At 39.0% G+C, this 19,623-nt stretch overlaps 1 protein-coding gene across 2 annotated transcripts in view; it reads right to left on the bottom strand.

The window, feature by feature from the left end:
* The window catches only part of ENPEP (glutamyl aminopeptidase), a 114,475-nt gene that overhangs the window by 23,859 nt on the left and 70,993 nt on the right, over positions 1 to 19,623 (bottom strand). For both annotated transcript variants that reach the window (XM_030190855.1, XM_030190854.1), the window contains exons 11-14: positions 18,213 to 18,298; positions 11,016 to 11,146; positions 9,702 to 9,757; positions 1,755 to 1,905 (exon numbers count right to left, since the gene is read on the bottom strand). In XM_030190855.1, coding sequence (XP_030046715.1) covers positions 1,755 to 1,905; positions 9,702 to 9,757; positions 11,016 to 11,146; positions 18,213 to 18,298 — 424 coding nt within the window. The remainder of the gene's footprint in view (positions 1 to 1,754; positions 1,906 to 9,701; positions 9,758 to 11,015; positions 11,147 to 18,212; positions 18,299 to 19,623) is intronic.

A 19,623-nucleotide genomic window follows, 5' to 3' on the forward strand; every position in this document is an offset into this window, starting at 1 on the left:
ACCAAACTCCTGAAATAAGATACGTTGGGGGCTAACATTTTCAGGGCAATTACATATAAATATTTAGAATAATGGTATATACGAACATATGTGTGCACATAGATGCCAATAGTCTTCCTAAGCAATGATCTGTAAATATGCGGTATGTTACATAGCATGTACTTGCCAGGTGGGGTCTGGGCAAAGTATGAGTGGGACTCTCACTTACACATGTAATTTATAGAATACATTTAGGCATGAGCACTTAACACCAGTACTATGGTTAGTGTAAATGGTCACATCTAAATTCTACACGTACATCTGACTTGTTAAAGAAAAGTAGGCGCCTACTTTATAGAACAGGTACCAGATAGGTAAATTACAGTATTCTGTACGTAAGTAATTGTGTGTTCATGCTCCACCCAAATGCTGCTCACGTGTATGCCCAAACGCAGACTTCATGCTAACATATACATATAGTTAAAGAATAGCACTTAGGTGACGTGGAGGGGCATAATCGAAAGGGGCGCCCAATTTTTCCTGAGGACATCCTGGTGAAGGGGCAGGGGAAACCCGTATTATCGAAACAAGATGGGCATTCATCTTTCGTGTCAATAATATGATCGGGGACGCCCAAATCGCGTAATTTAGGTTGACCTTAGAGATGGTCGTCCACGATTTTCAGCGATAATGGAAACCGAGGACGCTCATCTCAGAAACGACCAAATCCTAGCCATTTGGTCGTGGGATGAGCCAGCATTCGTACTGCATTGGTCCCCCTGACATGCCAGTATACCAACCGGGCACCCTAGGGAGCACTGCAGTAGACTTCAGAAATTGCTCCCAGGTGCATAGCTCCCTTACCTTGTGGGCTGAGCCCCCCCAAACCCACTCCCCACAACTGTACACCACTACCATAGCCCTAAGGGGTGAAGGAGGGAACCTACATGTGGGTACAGTGGGTTTCTGGTGGGTTTTGAAGGGCTCCCATTTACCACCACAAGTGTAACAGGTAGGGGGGGATGGGCCTGGGTCCGCCTGCCTGAAGAGCACTGCACCCACTAAAACTGCTCCAGGGACCTGCATACTGCTGTCATGGAGCTGAGTATGACATTTGAGGCTGGCAAAAAATATTTAAAAAGCTTTTTTTGGGGGTGGGAGGGGGTTGGTGACCACTGGGGGAGTAAGGGGAGGTCATCCCCAATTCCATCCAGTGGTCATCTGGTCAGTTTGGGCACCTTTTTGAGGCTTGGTTGTAACAAAAAAAATGGACCAAGTAGTCGCCCAAGTGCTCGTCAGGGACGCCCTTCTTTTTCCATTATCGGTCGAGGACACCCATATGTTAGACACGCCCCAGTCCCGTCTTTGCTACGCTTCCGACACGCCCCCGTGAACTCTGGTCGTCCCCGCGACGGAAAGCATGGAAAGCAGTTGAGGACGCCCAAAATCGGCTTTCGATTATGCCGATTTGGGCGACCTTGGGAGGACGCCCATCTCCCGATTTGTGTCGAAAGATGGATGCCCTTCTCTTTCGAAAATAAGCCTGACATTGGCATATACACATGTATGTGTGCACATACATGTACCTATTCTGGTATTCTAAACATTTACGTGTATAAAACTGGAACATAAATTTTAGCACATACAGATATAAACGCCAATGAGTTTCTATGTTACTATTTGACTCCCTGGCTGTTGGAAGTACATAATGAATTCTTCTCCATCTTGGACCAACTTTCTTCCTACCAATGTCACAATTGTTTTAATTTCAGCACCTGAAATTTGGGATAGAGGTCATTATCATCCTGGAGCATGTCTGTGATGTATGATAAGGAAGATGTAACTCTCTGCCAAGGCAAATAATCTTTTTCCTTCATGAGATATTTTGTCAAGTTCAGAGCAACTGAGTAGTTCACAATGTCAGCACTGAGGGAAAAAAAGAAAAAGATATTATTATAGTGTGCATTAAAAAAAACACTTCATATGTGATATGGATGTGAAGGTGCACTGTTGTGATGATGGTTATACTGCATACATGAGGTAACTTATTAATAAGCAGCTGACTGGTAGCGCTATAGAAATGATTTGTAGTAGTAGTATACACAACTTTGATTTTGTTTTTCAGAAACTGAAATAATTTTAATAAATGGGCCATGTGTGTGGTTGACCAATTTTCAAATATAGGTGCTATGGCTGTTAATGGGATTATGTAATTTTATAATTGTGCAGACATGTGGAAAATGCAAGCAACCTTGCCCACTGTGTGACCATAAATGAATCTTCAAAAATGAGAAGTGTGCACATCTGCTTTGAAAGTTACTGCAAACAATTTATGTGCTTACACTTACACCTGTTCTTCTACAACACTCCAAAGCTTTCTGGGTTAATATTCATGAATATACAGTTGATTTTCAAAAGTATGTACGTGTATTCAAACCTTGCTCCAATGTCTCTGCTCAGCCTGGGTAAAGTTGCAGGTGCATAGGTTGTGAGTGAGTACCATCATACAAACACTGCATACAGACATTCATAAATGTCGATTTCTGCATGTAAAATACTGCTTTACACATAGAAAAGGTTTACAGAAATCACCCTGCTTCTAGTCTGTTCTTCCCCCATTTGCATAGAGGCAGGTTGCTTGTTGTTTATATGTATACTAGTACAAAAGGGCCCGTTTCGGAAACAAATGAAACGGACGCTAGCCAGGTGCTTACCGAGGGGTGCACCGGGATCTCCCAGAAGTGCTGTTTTGGCGCCGCTGTCTCTACCGGCCCGCCCTCAACGTCATAGCGTTTTGACGTGAGGGCGGAGCTACAGTTCCCTCTCGGTGTTTTATTTTTGTTTTGGGCTCGCCGCTACTCCGCCGTGTCACCCGAAATTCGGAGGGGGGCTCCAGGATCTCCCTCGAAGTCCTGTTGGTGTTTGTTTTTTGTTCTGTCCTCGCCGCTACTCCGCCGTGTCACCAGAAATACCGAGAGGGACTCCGGGATCTCCCTCCAAGTCCTGTATCAGCGCCGCTCTGTCTACCGCCCCGCCCTTCACATCATCGCGTTGTGACGCGTGGGCGTGGCATACAGAAATGGGGAGTTGGATGGGCTTTAGCAGCACGAATCCACGATCCCTTTCCTGCGGAGGCGCATATGTGTTGTCGGCTGCGGGGCGTTCCTGGTTTAATTGGCACTTGTGTTCTGTGGCGCGCGGTGTCGTGACGTAGTGTCGACGTCATGACGTTTGACGTGAGGACGTGACAGACAGGTATGGGCAGTGGAGAGGCTTCATCACCATGAATCCATGAACCCTTCACAAAAGTGGGTGGAGCTTGGGGACTTCATTCGAACGTTGGGGTTGCGAATTATGTCCGGATGGGGCATGGCTGAGGGCGGGTGTTTGAGTGAGAGTGAGAATGAGTGGTGTGACAGGCTGCAACAGTACAGGGCTTCAGTGTTTCCCTGCCACACAGTGAGTTTCAGAATTGGAGGTGAGAATTATTTATATACTACTACTACTACTTAACATTTCTAGAGCAGATATTGAACATTACTTATAGCCAGGTTTAGTCCCTGTGTTTTTAAATAGGATAGGACTACAAATCTTTATCATTCAGTAGTTCTCTTTGATAGGCTCTTCCTAAGCACATGGCCTAGTTCCCTGTATGTTACAGGACTCACCTTATTGGCTAGCTTGATTTTCTAAGCTTTCTGGATTCTGGGTAGTTAGCCCCTCTTCTTTTCTCTCCTTCGAGCAGGGGGAATCTGTCAAAAGCATGCTTCTGTATGAACTGTAACTAAGCACTGTACTTTGCTGCATGAGCCTTTCAAACCCTTTATAACATCATCAAAGTTTCATCAGTTTAAAAGTAATTACAACATCTACTCTCTCTCTCTGCTGTGTGCTGAGATCCCCACTGGCTCCTCTTGCATACATGGTGAGCTGGTTGAGAAAAGACTCTCTAGTCTGTGGGCAGAAACTCATGTTCAACACTTCAGAACTGTACATCATTTCCTTTGATTGATTTCGCATTAAAGAAGATTTTGGTTCAAGAGTTCCGAGTCTTTACAGTGATGTTGTAAACTCTGGTTTAACTGACAGTCAAGCTTAGTGTTTGCTATCAGCACTTTTGCAAGGACTTAACATAGTCAATATTCAAAAGCACTTGTATGGTCTCCATCAAGAGCTGGACCAAGCACTTGGTTTGTAAAATTTTCACTGGTGAACAGTAAAATGTTTTCAATATAAATATATAGCCACAGTTTATCTGTTTAATTTGAGTAAGGATTCTTGGAGTGTTCCAGAGTTGGGGACAACAGCGATAAGTCGCTATGGGGTGAATTCTATAAATGGTGCCTAAACAAATTGGCACAAAAACACCCTGATTAAGCAGTATTCTATAAGCCGCACCTAAAGTTTACAGAATAACGTTTCAGTGGAGAGATCATGCAGAAAATTGAATACCGCCATTTGCACAAATGAAAATATAATGCAAATGCCTGTGCCCAAATTAATACGTGGAGCACCAATATTCTATAAATACATGCTCAACTCAAAACCATGCCCACTTTTCCAGGCCATGAGTAAATTTCAGGCACAGATCCCATGCCTAAATTTAGGCGTGTCAGGCCCAATTAAATCTAATTAGTGCCAATAATTGCTTGTTAAAAAGCCAATTATTGGTACTAATTGGCTCATTCTATTAAATTATGTGCACAAAATCAGGCATGCGCTTAAATTTGAACGCATGATTTTTGGGGACTGTTATAGAATCAAGGGGTATCTGGATAACTTTCTCCACATAAGTTGACCACCCTCTAGCAGGAATACAGTCTCACAGCCCATGTGTCATGTTAGCACTTCTTCCCTTCCTTTTACGGTTTAGATATTTTTAGCTGTTTCTAATGGTTTCTACACATCTTCCTCTATATTTACCTAATAAATTTGATATGTAACATAGGTCTCCTCTCCCCTTTTAGCATCTCCTCTTCTGCTCCTCTATTGGTCTGATGATTGTAAACCACTTAGTAGTTATGATTTGTGGTATATATTAAATAAAAGTGAACTGTGACCATATAAATAGCAAATGTAGTTCCAGTATAGGAACCTAATGATGACCCCACTAGCCAAGTCCTTATCCAACCAAGGCCTTAACTCTTTCATCTATGCAGACGATGTCACAATATTCATTCCTTACAAATCTAAACAGAAATCACCAACGAAATCAAGATCAGCTTGAACATCTTGGACTCTTGGGCAAATGCATTTCAACTAAAACTAAACAAAGAAAAAACACACTGTCTCATCCCTACACAGCGTGGATAACCCCACTATTATCAACACCCCAGATTATACCCTCCCTATATCAGACAGCCTGAAAATCCTCGGCGTTACAATGGACCGCAACTTAACACTAGAGAGCCAAGTGGCATCCACAACAAAGAAAATGTTACACTCAATGTGGAAACTCAAACGCGTGAAACAATTCTTCCCAAGGGGAACATTTCGCAACCTGATACAATCAATGGTACTAAGCCATGTAGACTACTGCAATGGAATTTATGCGGGATGCAAAGAACAAACCTTAAAGAAACTTCAGACCACTCAAAACATGGCAGCTAGGCTTGTCTTCGGAAAAACGCGATTTGAAAGTGCAAAACCCCTTCACGAAAAACTACACTGGCTCCCAATCAAAGATCGCATTGCTTTCAAAATCTGCACTCTGGTTCACAAAATTATCAACGGTGAAGCTCCGGGATACATGATAGACTTGATCGACCTACCAACTAGAAACACATCCGAATCAACATGAACGTACCTAAATCTGCACTACCCAAGCTGCAAAGGACTCAAATACAAATCAACTTGCGCATCCAGTTTTTCCTACATAAGCACACAACTGTGGGACGCATTACCAAAAGCCTTGAAAACTACGAACGACTACCTAAACTTTCGGAAAACACTTAAAACTAACCTGTTTAAAAAGGCATACCCTACCGATCCAACATAAATGCCTGATCTCTGCAACACAACAAAACTAAAGAACGTAATGGACATAACACAACTCTTCCGTTGTACGATTCCCTAGTGTGGCTGTGCCACAAACTTTATCTTACCACAACATCACTTTGTATTTGTTTACACCGGAATCTGTAATGCCTCTCCGGTACTATGTAAGCCACATTGAGCCTACAAATAGGTGGGAAAATGTGGGATCTAAATGTAACAAATAAAATAAAAATAAATAAGTAAATACGTATAATTTGAACCTGGACCCCCTAGTTCTCAGCCCACTTCCCTAAATATTAGGCTACTCCTCTGTCTGCATGAACTTCTATGTGACTATTTTATAACATGGATGTTCCTATGTTGCCACACAAAAAAACAGCACCACGGGCCTTTAAAATGGAACAAAGTTCTTTAATGAATGAGCCTTGTTTTAAAAGATATATTGAAGACATTTTATTAAATGAATGCTGATGTGAGAAACATATACATGTGAATTAAAGCCCTGTTAATCCTTTGCCACTATTCAAGATGCCATTTGTATAATTAATTGTGACTGGTAGATAACAAAATAAATGCAAATTTTTAAGGTATTTTGTCATTAGCTAAAATACCATTATAGCAGTTACAAATAAAGTTTACATAATTAATTGCAATTGGCAGATAACCAAATAAATATACCCAGAGCTTCAAAAGATAATAGAAGCCCTGTTTATGTTATAATATATAGATATACATATACACAGATACATATGTATATATATGCATATATATATATGTATATATATATACACATATAGTGACAAAATGCTGTTTTTTCAAAATTAAGATCAAGTAATGCCACTAGATATTATATTTTTGGCTTTTATATTTGAAGATGTATATATCTATTTATTCTGTGCTGATTTGAATGTTTTTGAAGGCTCATGATATTATCAGTGTAATGTTTGAAATTTGTTGTATATTTTAAAATGTTTTAAAAAATTATTTTTAAATTCAGTTATAGCCAGTATTATATAATATGGCCTTTCTATAAAATATATTATTAATAATTAAAATAAGCATTTTAAACATATATTAATATATGAAACATTTTTTGTCCAAAAGTAAGGAATATTGTAGATGAAAATATTCGAGTTATTCCCCAAGTTTTCCACGTCATCACTGTGGTGAGTTACCATTACCATTTTTGTTTTGATTAATTATCCATTTATTTTCAAATTACTATATAATAATATATGAGAATGTTAAATTATTAAATGCAATGTTAAAATATTAAATGCTTTAGGTGTTTATATAGGCTTATATATGTATGCTTGATGAGTCTAAATATTATTTTTAATTCTTGGTTTTATTCATTATATGTTAACAATTTTTAAAAATATATTATTTCTATGTTTTGTATTTTATGTAGACCCCTGACGCAGGTGCTAGTCACCGAAACACGGCCCGTGTCATTTAAGGGTCAAGGCTCATTCATTAAAGAACTTTGTTCCATTTTAAAGGCCCGTGGTGCTGTTTTTTTGTTTGGACTTTAGTTTGTACTTTGTTCCCTCTCTTTTGTTATACCTATGTTGCCACAAACATATCCATGTCATTTTCTTTTTCCCTGTTCATAATTTGGATGTTTCAGTTTGTAAAATGTATGTTCATGCCGGATGTCTCCAGCACATGAACATCTATTTCTCATGTATTTTACAGCCAGCTGTATGTTGGCAGATTCTGTTCTAAAACACGAGAAATGGACATCCATATGTGATGAACAGACTTGTAAGTCCATATTCTAAGTTGGACGTATTTTCTAAAATACTGCTTCACATCTTGTTATTCCTATTTTTAGGATTCAATTTGCCATCTCCAGGTTTACTTCACTGATTGTACTTATGCTTTTATTTCATCATTTCACTATTGTTATGCTGTTGACAAAAGTGTAAACTTCATGTCAAACTGCCTTGGGAGAATTTAACCATAAAGGGGCTTAATAAATTTCACCAAATAAATAAATACATGCTATATCTACTTCAAGGCAGGCGATACTTTGTGGGTGTTATGTGCCAGGACCAACCCATGCTGCACTCAGCCCATTCTCCACCCCAGGAATGCCTGTGTCCATACGACACACAAGTAGGTGCTGTTCGTTCTCAATGACTTATTTGTATACACATATATCCCAGACAATTCTGTAAATGCCAACTTGAACATGTAAAATGATGCTCTACATGCCAAATCCACTATCAACTCATGCTCATAATGCTTTACATATAAGACCGCTCCTATATGATTAAAATTTAAGCACTTTGGGGTGGGTAGGGTCTAATGTTATCTATAGAGTGGTGTTATTCAGTTGCAAAAACAGCAGAAATAAATTATCTAGATAAAGTTCTGTGTATTTTTAGTACTTCAGGATTGCTAAAAAAAAGTGTAGGTGGCTTTAAGCTGCAGCAGCCTATCCGGTCCAACTCAGCAGTGGGGTTTTGCTACTTCTGCATCAGGCACCAACGAAATGGCTGACGCTTCTGGGTTATCCAATTTTTACAGCTTAAATGCTACTGTGATTTTTTTACAGCTTTGCTATAGTGGTTTCAGCCATTTCCTCAGGCCTTGATGCAGACTCAGAGAACCACAAGTGTGTCTTCAATATTCTTCAGGCTGGATAGGTGAAGGCCTTCATGGAAAAAAGTTCATTTGATCAAGGTACACGACGTGGATGGTTTGCCATTGAGCGGTATATCTAATTAAATAAACCTTGAACTTTTTTATTATTTTCCTTTTTTAAAAAAATTTTTTTTTTTTTAAAGAACTGTTAATTTGTGAAGGCATTTTTGAGCTTTGAATTTTTTGCTGCAATGATATGGACCTTGATTGAAAGGGTATTCTCTAGTATATGGTTGTGCATATGATTTAATAAGGGTCCCAGAAAACAGCAAGGCAAACGATCTTCAAAATCCAACGTGGAAAATGAGCCAGCAGATCAGTATAATATCCAAAATATTTTATTAAAAATACCGTATGTTAAACAGTTGCCCGACACTGTCTGGAGACATACTTGTACACTCATGTATGTAAAACTAAGTACAATATTTGAAAAATAGAATGAGGACTGCTGACTGAAAATATAGGAGCTTCTATTTAAATAGCCAAGTGCACATTTGGCAGGAACTCCCTTTTTTCTGAAGACCTCCTTTTTCACTGAGGTAGAACTAATCGAGGGCATCTTTTACTAAGGTGTGTTCACGTTTTTAGCACACGCTAAAACTGTGGGCGCGCTAAACCTTAGAGACACCAATGCATTCCTATGGGCGTCTCTAACGTTTAGCGTGCCCACAATTTTAGCTCGCGCTAAAAACATGAACACGCCTTAATAAAAGACGCCCCTACTTCTTGATGTTTTATTAAATGTTGCTGTATCAGGTAATATACTGAAGGCTCATAAATGAAGAACCAAAGCTTAGGAATTTCAACAGCAGGCTTATATCTAGGAGGCATGATTTTGTCAACCTCAATTTAGGAAATTTTCATCTGCCCAAATAATGGGTCTCTGTGTATGCAGGGTTTTTGAAAATACATCCCTATATTTTTAATAAAACCAAGCTGTGCGACCAATACATCTGTTTTGAGACATAAATGACAAAACTACCTGTTCATTTAGACCCATCCTGTGCAATTAATCCTATTACCACAGTTACATGAAAAAAAAATACTGTTTTAACTGCCCATGCTGTACATACCTTGCCAAAGCAAAAGCGTCATCGAAAAAACCTGCACGATCAGCTTCTGAAAAACTCTAAAGAAATAAAGAAACAGACTAGATCAAACTGAAGTTCTAACAAGTTTGTAAAAATCAAAATGTGAATGCTAGAGAGAGAGACATACAAGTCTATTAATGAACCAATTAACGAAAGATACAGGGGCTCCTAACTTAATCAGGATTTACCTAAGTGAAAAATTTCCCCTGCTGAACACCTCAATTTAGGGGCCTTTTTTGTAGGCTATTAAATTTAGATGCCACATTAATGGGTAGGATTAGATCAGAGGGTGAAAAGTTAAGACCTTAGAGCTGATTTGTAGCACTAGTCAACAAAATGGTCAATCACTATAGGTTGATTTTCTTAATCCTTCCCTTCCACCTGAATTTACATTGAAGTGCAGACAGAAAGGTTGACATCTCTCTCCCCCCAACCCCCAAGAACACAAGTCTTACCTCTCACAATGACATGCACCTGTTTGCCATACCATGCCACTTATTTGTATAAAGTAAATACCCACAGAAGGTGATCTCTCCACAGGAGAAATGAAAGTCAAATAGACGAACAGTGGATACCAAAAGAAGTCCTCTCACAAGTTTTACATTTTATATATTGATATATGTACACAATGAGTTTCATGTATATGTTTTTTTTTTAATTATCATGTTTATGTTTATTTATAGACCCCTGATGCAGGCCGTCACAGCCGAAACACGATTCGTGTCGGGTCATTTTTATAGATTTGAATAAAGACCTTGTTTAGGAAACACTACTTGTGAGAGAACTTCTTTTGGTATCCACTGTTTGCCTTTTGTATAATTAATAATCAACTGTGATTAGAGAACATTTTCATATGGAGATATCAAAATTTTTTTTATGCAGTAGAAGTACACAAAGGTATTAACAAAGAGTACAGAATTTTACATGGATGTGTTAAGGCTAGGGGAGATGCCATTAGACTAACAGGAAGCAGATTTAAAACAATTTGGTGAAAGCAGTGGTACAATTTGTTGCTGAAGGATGTGGTCAAGGTGTCTATGATAGTTGGGTTTAAAACAGGTTTGGACAATTGCTTGTTAATCTTTTGTTATCAACTGAACTACAGACATTCTTTTGGTAGTGTATCCCATGGGGATTCGCCACCTCAGTATGTGTGTACTGCATACTATTTCACTTCAAGGCTACCACCCAGCAGAGTTCAGCACAGCTCCCACACAGGTATATTTTCACACACATAATTTCTAAGAAAAGGTTTGATTCCTATAATTCAAGTACATGATGCTTTCTGTGACATACCATATGACTCTGGAATAGAAAATCTGCCAGATCTTTCCAAGTTGACTGCTCATAATTGACACGGAAAAATCCAATATGTGCTGGGTTTATTTTCAGAATGCCATCCACATTAGTATCTGTCAACTGGATTCCTGTTGCAAAAACAAAGAGAGGGGTTTGGAGAAGGAAATTTGTGATTCTTGATTTTGTATTACACACCAACACCTTTATTCTATAAACCTGTGCTCCAAACTGGGCGCTCAGCACACAAAGTCGGGCATTCAAGTTATAAAGTCAGTTGCTTGTGTAACTTAATAGACTAATTAGACACTAATTGGTATTACCAATTATTGGCTATAATTGGTGTTAACTAATGCTAACTGGCTCTAATTAGTTATACATGTAACTGTCCATAGTTGGCATTTCATAAAATATGAGCACAAAACCCATAGTGTGCAACTGAAATGGAGAGAAGCATGGAATGAGGTGGGGCCTAGGTGAGTTAGAGGTGTGCCCAGAATTTATACACACGTGTTATACAATATTAACAGTTATACATCTAACTGCCTACAATTAGGCCTAGGTGTTCATGCCTAAAGTTAAGTACCTAACTGGTGACTTACACTAGTATTCTATAATGGCAATAATGCATCCAACTGCCATTACAAAATTTGCATTTAGCTTGCACCATCTCAGCAACTAACTTTAGGTAACCTATAGAGAATTACCCCCTATATGGTACAGTCTATAACTGGGTATCTGCATTTATGCAGCCATTGCACGCATATATTAATAAAACACTGTCACACATGCAAGTCTACTTATCCATGAAAGTAACAGCAGGGTGCCTAAGCACTATTCCATAAGAGTGCATTTAAGTGGCATATCACATCAATGTCAGAGGGGCATATACATGGACATACAAGCATAATTTGCAATACTGTAAGCTACACATGTTCCTGCTGCATTTTAAGTTTTCACAGTTAAGCCAGTTCTATGACTGGGATAACAGAAGGCGCGTAACGCTAGAATTCTGTAACAAAATCTAAGTAACAAGGTGCTGCTTTAGAATATCCTCCTATTCCATGTTATTTGGGGCCCCTAAATGGAGGTGTCCTGTTATAAAACTGCTCACTATGGGGTCAATTCAAGAAAAGTCGCCTAAAGTTAAGTGCCAAATTTTGTGTGCTAAGCACAAATTCTTAATGGCAATTAAACACACATAATTGCAGATATAAAATGCTAGCTTAAATTGGCATTTACTCCCCAACAATTAGGCATGACCACTTACACCATATTTATTTATTTATTAGGCTTTATTTACTGCCTTTTTAAAGGAATTCACTCAAAGGCAGTGTACAGTAAGAATAGATCAAACCTGAGCAGTAGGCAATTAGAGCAGTAAAAATATGTATGGAAGATGTAAATGCAGCGCCTAAATGCAATGCCTTGCATGAAACAAGTGCGTGTTAGAATATTCAGAATGCCCTTGACATGCCGATGCTTCTCTCTCACATGAACACCCCCTATGCAGTTATGTGCTAGACAATTAGTGGGTAATTCTACAAAGGTTGCCTAAAGTTAGACGCTAAGCATGAATTCCATAATGGCAATTATAATCATAACTGCCATTACAGAATGCTACTTGTTAAAATTTTGTTTATATAAGTACATAAGTAATGCTATACTGGGAAAAGACCAAAGGCCCAACAAGTCCAGCATCCTGTCCCCGACAGCGGCCAATCCAGGTCAAGAGCACCTGGCAGCTTCCCAACCGTACAAACATTCTATACATGTTATTCCCGAAATTGTGGATTTTTTCCAAGTCCATTTAGTAGCGGTCTATGGACTTGTCCTTTAGGAAACCGTCCAAACCCTTTTTAAACTTTGCCAAGCTAACCGCCTTCACCACGTTCTCCGGCAACGAAATCCAGAGTTTAATTACGCGATGGGTGAAGAAACATTTTCTCTTATTTGTTTTAAATGTACTACACTGTAGTTTAATCGCATGCCCCCCTAGTCCTAGTATTTTTGGAAAGCATGAACAGACGCTTCACATCCACCTGTTCCACTCCACTCATTATTTTATATACCTCTATCATTAACAATTAGGACGATACCACTATCTTTGAAACAAATAAAATTTTACCATCCGAAGTGGCTCAATCAATAAACAGTTGCTCATTCAACTTGTTGCTTCAACTATTTGACTTTTTTAACTTTTTTTTTTAATTATTATTTCAACTGCTTTATATATATATTAAACCATGTGTGTAAAGAAGGAAAAAAGCCTCTGTATTCCCGTTTTCAGTACGTATTCGTGCCTGTTAACTGGGATAGAATCTTCATAGGCTCAAAAAACCTTCTATTATTTTTTAATCAACAAAACCAAATTGTTATGACAACACTTATCCTTTAGTGTCGTCCTTGCCGTTGCAATTTAGCTTCACTCTAAATATGCCGACGGGGTCCCGTTTCGCCGTGCAGGCTTTCTCAAGGAACATTTGAGTCCAGCTAGATTGAAGGAGAGATCTAATTCTATAACAACGAGAGGGCACTTGAAATGCAATAGTTGTAGTAGCTGTAATATGATGTTGGAATGTAAGGAATTCATAAATCCAGTAGATGCGGTAAAATACCAAATTAATTCATATACCAATTGCAAGTCGGATCATGTTGTCTATCTATTACAATGCCCTTGTCTTAAGATCTATGTAGGAAAAACTACCAGACAACTGCACACAAGACTTCTAGAACATAAATCTTGTTTGAAAAGAAAACAATTAGGTTCCCCCCTGGTAGCCCATTCGAACACTTTTAAACATGAGTTTGCTGAATATAGATGTTTAGTACTTGATCAAGTGGTGGCAGATATCAGGGGGGGCCACAGAGCCAGATTACTTTTACAAACAGAACAAAGATGGATCTTTAGACTCAAGTCTCTTGAACCCAATGGTTTGAACACTACAATCCAATGGGCCACATTTTTATAACAGGGGCCCTTTAAGATTCAGTTCAAAGTTGGTAGATAAAGAGCCAGCCAATTAGAGAACAGTGACATCACAGTGGAGTAGCATAAAGGCGCCATTTTCAAGGATAGCGTTGTTCAGATAGTGAGCACGACAGGGCTGAATAAGTAGGTCAGAAAAGCAGATTACGAAACGTCATCATAAGCAGGAGGGTGGCATTCAAGCAGGAGCTAACTCATACTTTTGTTTGTTGAAGCAGATTGACATCGTAGCAACAGATGTTTCCCTTGAGAAAGCCTGCACGGCGAAACGGGACCCCGTCGGCATATTTAGAGTGAAGCTAAATTGCAACGGCAAGGACGACACTAAAAGATAAGTGTTGTCATAACAATTTGGTTTTGTTGATTAAAAAATAATAGAAGGTTTTTTGAGCCTATGAAGATTCTATCCCAGTTAACAGGCACGAATACGTACTGAAAACGGGAATACAGAGGCTTTTTTCCTTCTTTACACACATGGTTTAATATATATATAAAGCAGTTGAAATAATAATTAAAAAAAAAAGTTAAAAAAGTCAAATAGTTGAAGCAACAAGTTGAATGAGCAACTGTTTATTGATTGAGCCACTTCGTATACCTCTATCATGTCAGCCGTCTCTTCTCCAAGCTGAAAAGCTCTTGCTTTTAGTTGTTTCTTATGTACGTTATTTTGTAAACCGCCTAGTACCTCGCATAGAGCTGTATTATCAGCTGTGAAATAAATAAATAATCCTAAGTTTGCACTTTAGCACCTGACTTTAGACACGAGCACATACACTATGTCAAAGGCTGGTTTAAATACCTACATGTAACTGAGTATTCCATAACCTTAGTGCTTAAGTGCTCGGCAAACCCCTAACCTGCTCATATCCTTCCCATGTCCACAAACCTCTAGTAGATGCACACTAAAGGAATTAAGCATCAAGGTTACAAAATTACAATTAAGGGCAGTGATACGTTTAACTGCAAATTAGTGCCAATTAGGACCATTGAACATGGATTATAGCTTATTGGTGGTTAGTGCCATTTAGTACGTACTTTAACAATTAAGTTACACATGCAACTGACATTCTATAACTTGTGCACACAAATTTGTGTGCTAGGCGCAAAAATGTGTATGCAAGATTACAGAATTTGAGGGTTTATGCATGTGCTTTATAGAATAAGTTATCACTTACATGTGTAACTGCAAATGAGTGCCAATTAGTGCTAGGTAAGGTCAATTATTGATAGCTATTGCCAATTAAGCACCAATCAAGAGCCAATTAAGTTACATCCATAAACAGTATTAAATCTATGTGTGCACCATTTATAGAATTAGAGGGAACATAAGGCAATGTGGAGGGGCATTTTTGATATAACATCTAAATTCAACTTTGGACATTTTGCACAAAATGTCCAAATTCAAGTGGCAAATATAGCGATTTTCGAAACAGAAAAATGTTTATCTTTTTGATTTGAAAATGACCATTTGCTACAAGTTGTTGTACTCAATGTGTCTATTTTTGGACCATTTTCGGAAAAATAAAGCCTAGTAAAAAACACACAAAAATCAAACCATAGGGATGTAGGAGGGGCCAACATTTTTAGTAGACTTGCCGCACATAAAAGGTCCCAGGTACACATCTCACTGTTGCCCCCTTATCTTGTATGGTGAACCTTCCAGAACCCACCAAAAACCTACTGTACACCACTACAATAGCCCTTATGCCTGCAAGTGTCACCTATATCTAGGTACATTTCTAGGATAAGCATCATTAAATCTGTTTTACTTTTTCGGTATCTTGCCAGATACTTGTGACCTGGATTGGCCACTGTTGGAAACAGGATACTGACTTGATTGACCTTCAATCTGTCCCAGTATGACAATGTTTATCTTCTTATGCACTGGCCCTGCAATATATGCGAGGAATCAAACCAAAGTGAAAGAGGCCAATCCAATAGTAAAATATCTTTAATAAATAGCTGCTGTATTCATCAACAAAGGCAATTTAAACACTACAGAACACTTGGCTGAGAGCCCTGCAATGATGAAGTGCTGTTACAGTTCCTCCACAATGTGTACAGGAGTCTAGTTTGACAGTCACACAGCTCAGCATTTTTTTCTTTTAGTGATACAGCTACTTGTGACTCCTGATGCAGGCATTGTTGCCAAAACCCATAGCAGTGTCGAGTCCTTGTAGGTTTGTGCTACAGATCACTGTAGATGAACAGTATTTACAAATTAAAGACTTTTTATGACTGAAGAATTTAATTGCCTTTTTTGATACATACAGCAACTATATATTAAAGATTTTTTTTACTATTGGATTGGCCTTTTTCACTATGGTTTGATTCCTCAGTTTTTTTACCCTATTGTTTGTGTAGGGATTTTATCCTTCTTTTTTTGCCCCTGAAATATGTGTCATAGATTTTATAAGCTGCATGGAAAAATACTTCCATGATTTGTTTATAATCTACTGATTGTTAATTTTATGAACTGTCCTCTTCTTTAGGTATTTGAAAGGTTAAACAGTTATTCTCTATTTAACTTTTCCACTCAACTCATGATTTTATACTAGGGCTGCGCGTTAACCATAGCATATTTTACTATTTGGCCAAATGTGAGTAATGAAAAATATTATTCGGATGAATACGAATAATGGGCATTAAGCTTTAACATAACAAATAAAAGAAGCAGTGTGAAATCAGAGATGAAGGGGCCAATATTCAGCCGGTGTGATGCAACCCGAGTACGTGCCACGTTCTGTGCAGACCCTAGAAATTCAATGCCGGGCCATTTCTAGTGACTGGCATTGAATATCCAGGGTATTTTTGGCCAGTGCTAATTTAACCATGTCACAAAATACCTAGCTATCCGCCTGGGGCTACCCCATGGCCACTTAGAGGGTCTATCCCCAGCACAGCTCAGGTCTACCTCTACCTGCTGCTTGTGCTCTACACTAACCTCTTTCCACCGACTGTTTCCCAAACGCCTCTGGGCGACTCTCCCGCTCTCAAGGTGTTCCCTAGTGATTTCTAGATTACTAGGGCCACACTCCCAGTGGTCCCACAGTTCTTAGAAAACACTCACAGACCCAACACACAAACCACCAGGATTCTTAAGAGTCCAGATAAGCAGAGGTAATAAACTAAAAATGTTTAGTGTCATAAAAAATTAGAACAAGGAACAGAAAAGGTGAAATCAACAAATAGGTAACAAACAGGATTACTCATAAAACAATCTAAATATTTGTTTACTATCTAAATAGTACCTGGGGAGTTCAATACATATAGCTGCTCACAGGTTACCAAATATAATTGTTCACAGGGCCTCAGCAAAGAGATCTTTCTCTCTTTTACCTGGCTAAGACTGGAGAAAAGCCAGTAACATGCTAGATGAATTGAGCTCCTGGGTCAATCAGAGCCCAGAAAGTTTAAAAAGTATAATGTATCTTACTTCCTATCTGTGTTAGACTAAAAAAACAAAAACAAAAAACAAGTAATTTCTTTGTAACAGCTTTAAATATAAACATGCACTACCTGCTGGCCAAACTAGAGAAATACCCTTCAAGAAATAATACAGTTTACAGGCTTAAAACCCACTGTTCTGCCACAAACCAGTTAAGCGAACATTCAGTGTTGGCCAGTTAATAGTAGGCAAAGATAGGATTGGTATTTATGTGGTCCGATTTGCCCACTAAACTAAGCCAGTCAGCGCTGAATATTTCCAGTTAAGTGTCGAAACGCTATTTAACCGCTCAGTGGCCATTTCTGGACGGTTAAATAGCTTTGAATTTCAGGAGGCAAGTGTTTATTTCAGTAAGATTTAGTACAATAGAGCCCTGCATTATTCGTATTCAAATTTAAATCACTATTCTGCCAAATATGAATAATGTATTCAGGGCACTATTCGGGGCTAAACTGAATACAAGTATTCGGTACAGCCCTACATATTATACACTCATAAGATAGCGCACATGGCATCAGCTTGCAATTGTTTTATCTTTTTTATAAGCTTAGCTATAGAACTGTAATACATGAGTTTATTTGTAAGGTGCTCCAAATGTATTCTTTAAATGTATTTAGCTGTAATGTTTAAGGCGTTGCCATAAAACCATTTTTTTAAAATGTGATGAATGATCCTGTTTTTTTACATTTTTATAACTTGCAATAGTCTCTATTTTTTAGTCAGGCATAATGAAATTGAGTAAATAAATATTAATGCTTACCTGCAGTCTCAGATTTATTGTAGAATACAGCATTCTCTGTTTTGTTGACAGATGTGTACCATTTCACTGGAATATTCCACACATAGCTGGAGTTGTACACAAACATTAATGACAAACTGTAAAACTGATGTATACAGATGTATGTGACTTCCATTTCTAACAGTACAAAAGTTTCTGCAAAGAGCTTACAACAAAATTATCCCTTTTATGTAAAACAACTGCCTCCCCCACTATTTTACTATGAGGCATTACACATAACTGGGTGATAGGGAAACCAGTCTGGCAAATTCTCACAGCTAGGAAATCATAAATAAATAAAGCTGGACACTGACACAGAAACAAGACATTTCTGAGGACAGTCTTCAGCTCTCTACATAGGTAAATACAGACTTTCCCATAAACTGGTCTGTTTGAAAACTGCTCACCTCAAAGTGGATAAGTGCAAGGTATGAAAACTGGTCCCTATCTGTGCAACATTTTAACACCTCTCCCACTGAGATAAAGAAAAGAATATTTGTTGATATACAATAATTAGTACAGATATGTCCGTTCTAATATTTGACCCAAAATTACTAAGGGGCTTATTTTCAAAGCACTTAGACCCCGATGCTCAAAACTCCGGCACTGCATAGAACAACGCCGAAAGCCAGCACAGCGCTGAAAAATAGCGCAGCAAAACAGCTCCTTAATGCTCAATGCTAACAGCATGAAAATATAGGCACGCTGTTAGCATCGAGCATTAGGGAGGACTGTGCCTGGCGTATGCGCTCAAGAGTTGTGCATTAAGCACAGCTCTTGTGCACATGCCCAGTCAAACGTCGAGGGCAGGGGGGGGAGGAGGGAAGGAAGAAGAAGGGCTGCTAGTTACCTCTGTCTTCAAAACTCTGGACTTTTAAGTCAGCAGCTGCAGAGCAGGGGGGAAGCCGCTCCGCTTTGGGCACCTTGCGGGTTTAGCAGCGTATTCTGGATTGCCACTCATGGAGGGATCAGGAGCTGAGAAGGAAGAGGATTGGGATTATGGCAGCCGATCTGCCAACTTTGCTGGCCACCTTGGCTGGATGGTGTGAGTGGGTGCACTTGTGTGTGGCTGCCCTTATCTCTGGGGTTTTGTGAGGGAGCGACTTGCAGCAGTGCAGCAGCAAGCAGCAGAGAAAAAGGGGCAAAGGCCAGCCAGGCTGCTTCATAAAAACTCTTAACACCAGCTCCAAGCTGGTGTAGGTTTTCCAGCAGTAAGGGTGCCTTTCTTCATTGCACTGTTTGCTGAACATCGTAAGGGAATAGAAAATGATTACAGCAGCATGCTCACTGCACTAATCCTTGGTGCACTTGCTGTTTCCCGCACTCCCAGCCTCAGCATTGTGTGCTAATAAATGCAGGCGCTAGTCTGGCGTGCGTTTACCTCTGAGCATCT

This window comes from Microcaecilia unicolor, chromosome 2 (genome assembly GCF_901765095.1).
Source record: "Microcaecilia unicolor chromosome 2, aMicUni1.1, whole genome shotgun sequence".
In the NCBI taxonomy this organism is placed as follows: domain Eukaryota; kingdom Metazoa; phylum Chordata; class Amphibia; order Gymnophiona; family Siphonopidae; genus Microcaecilia; species Microcaecilia unicolor.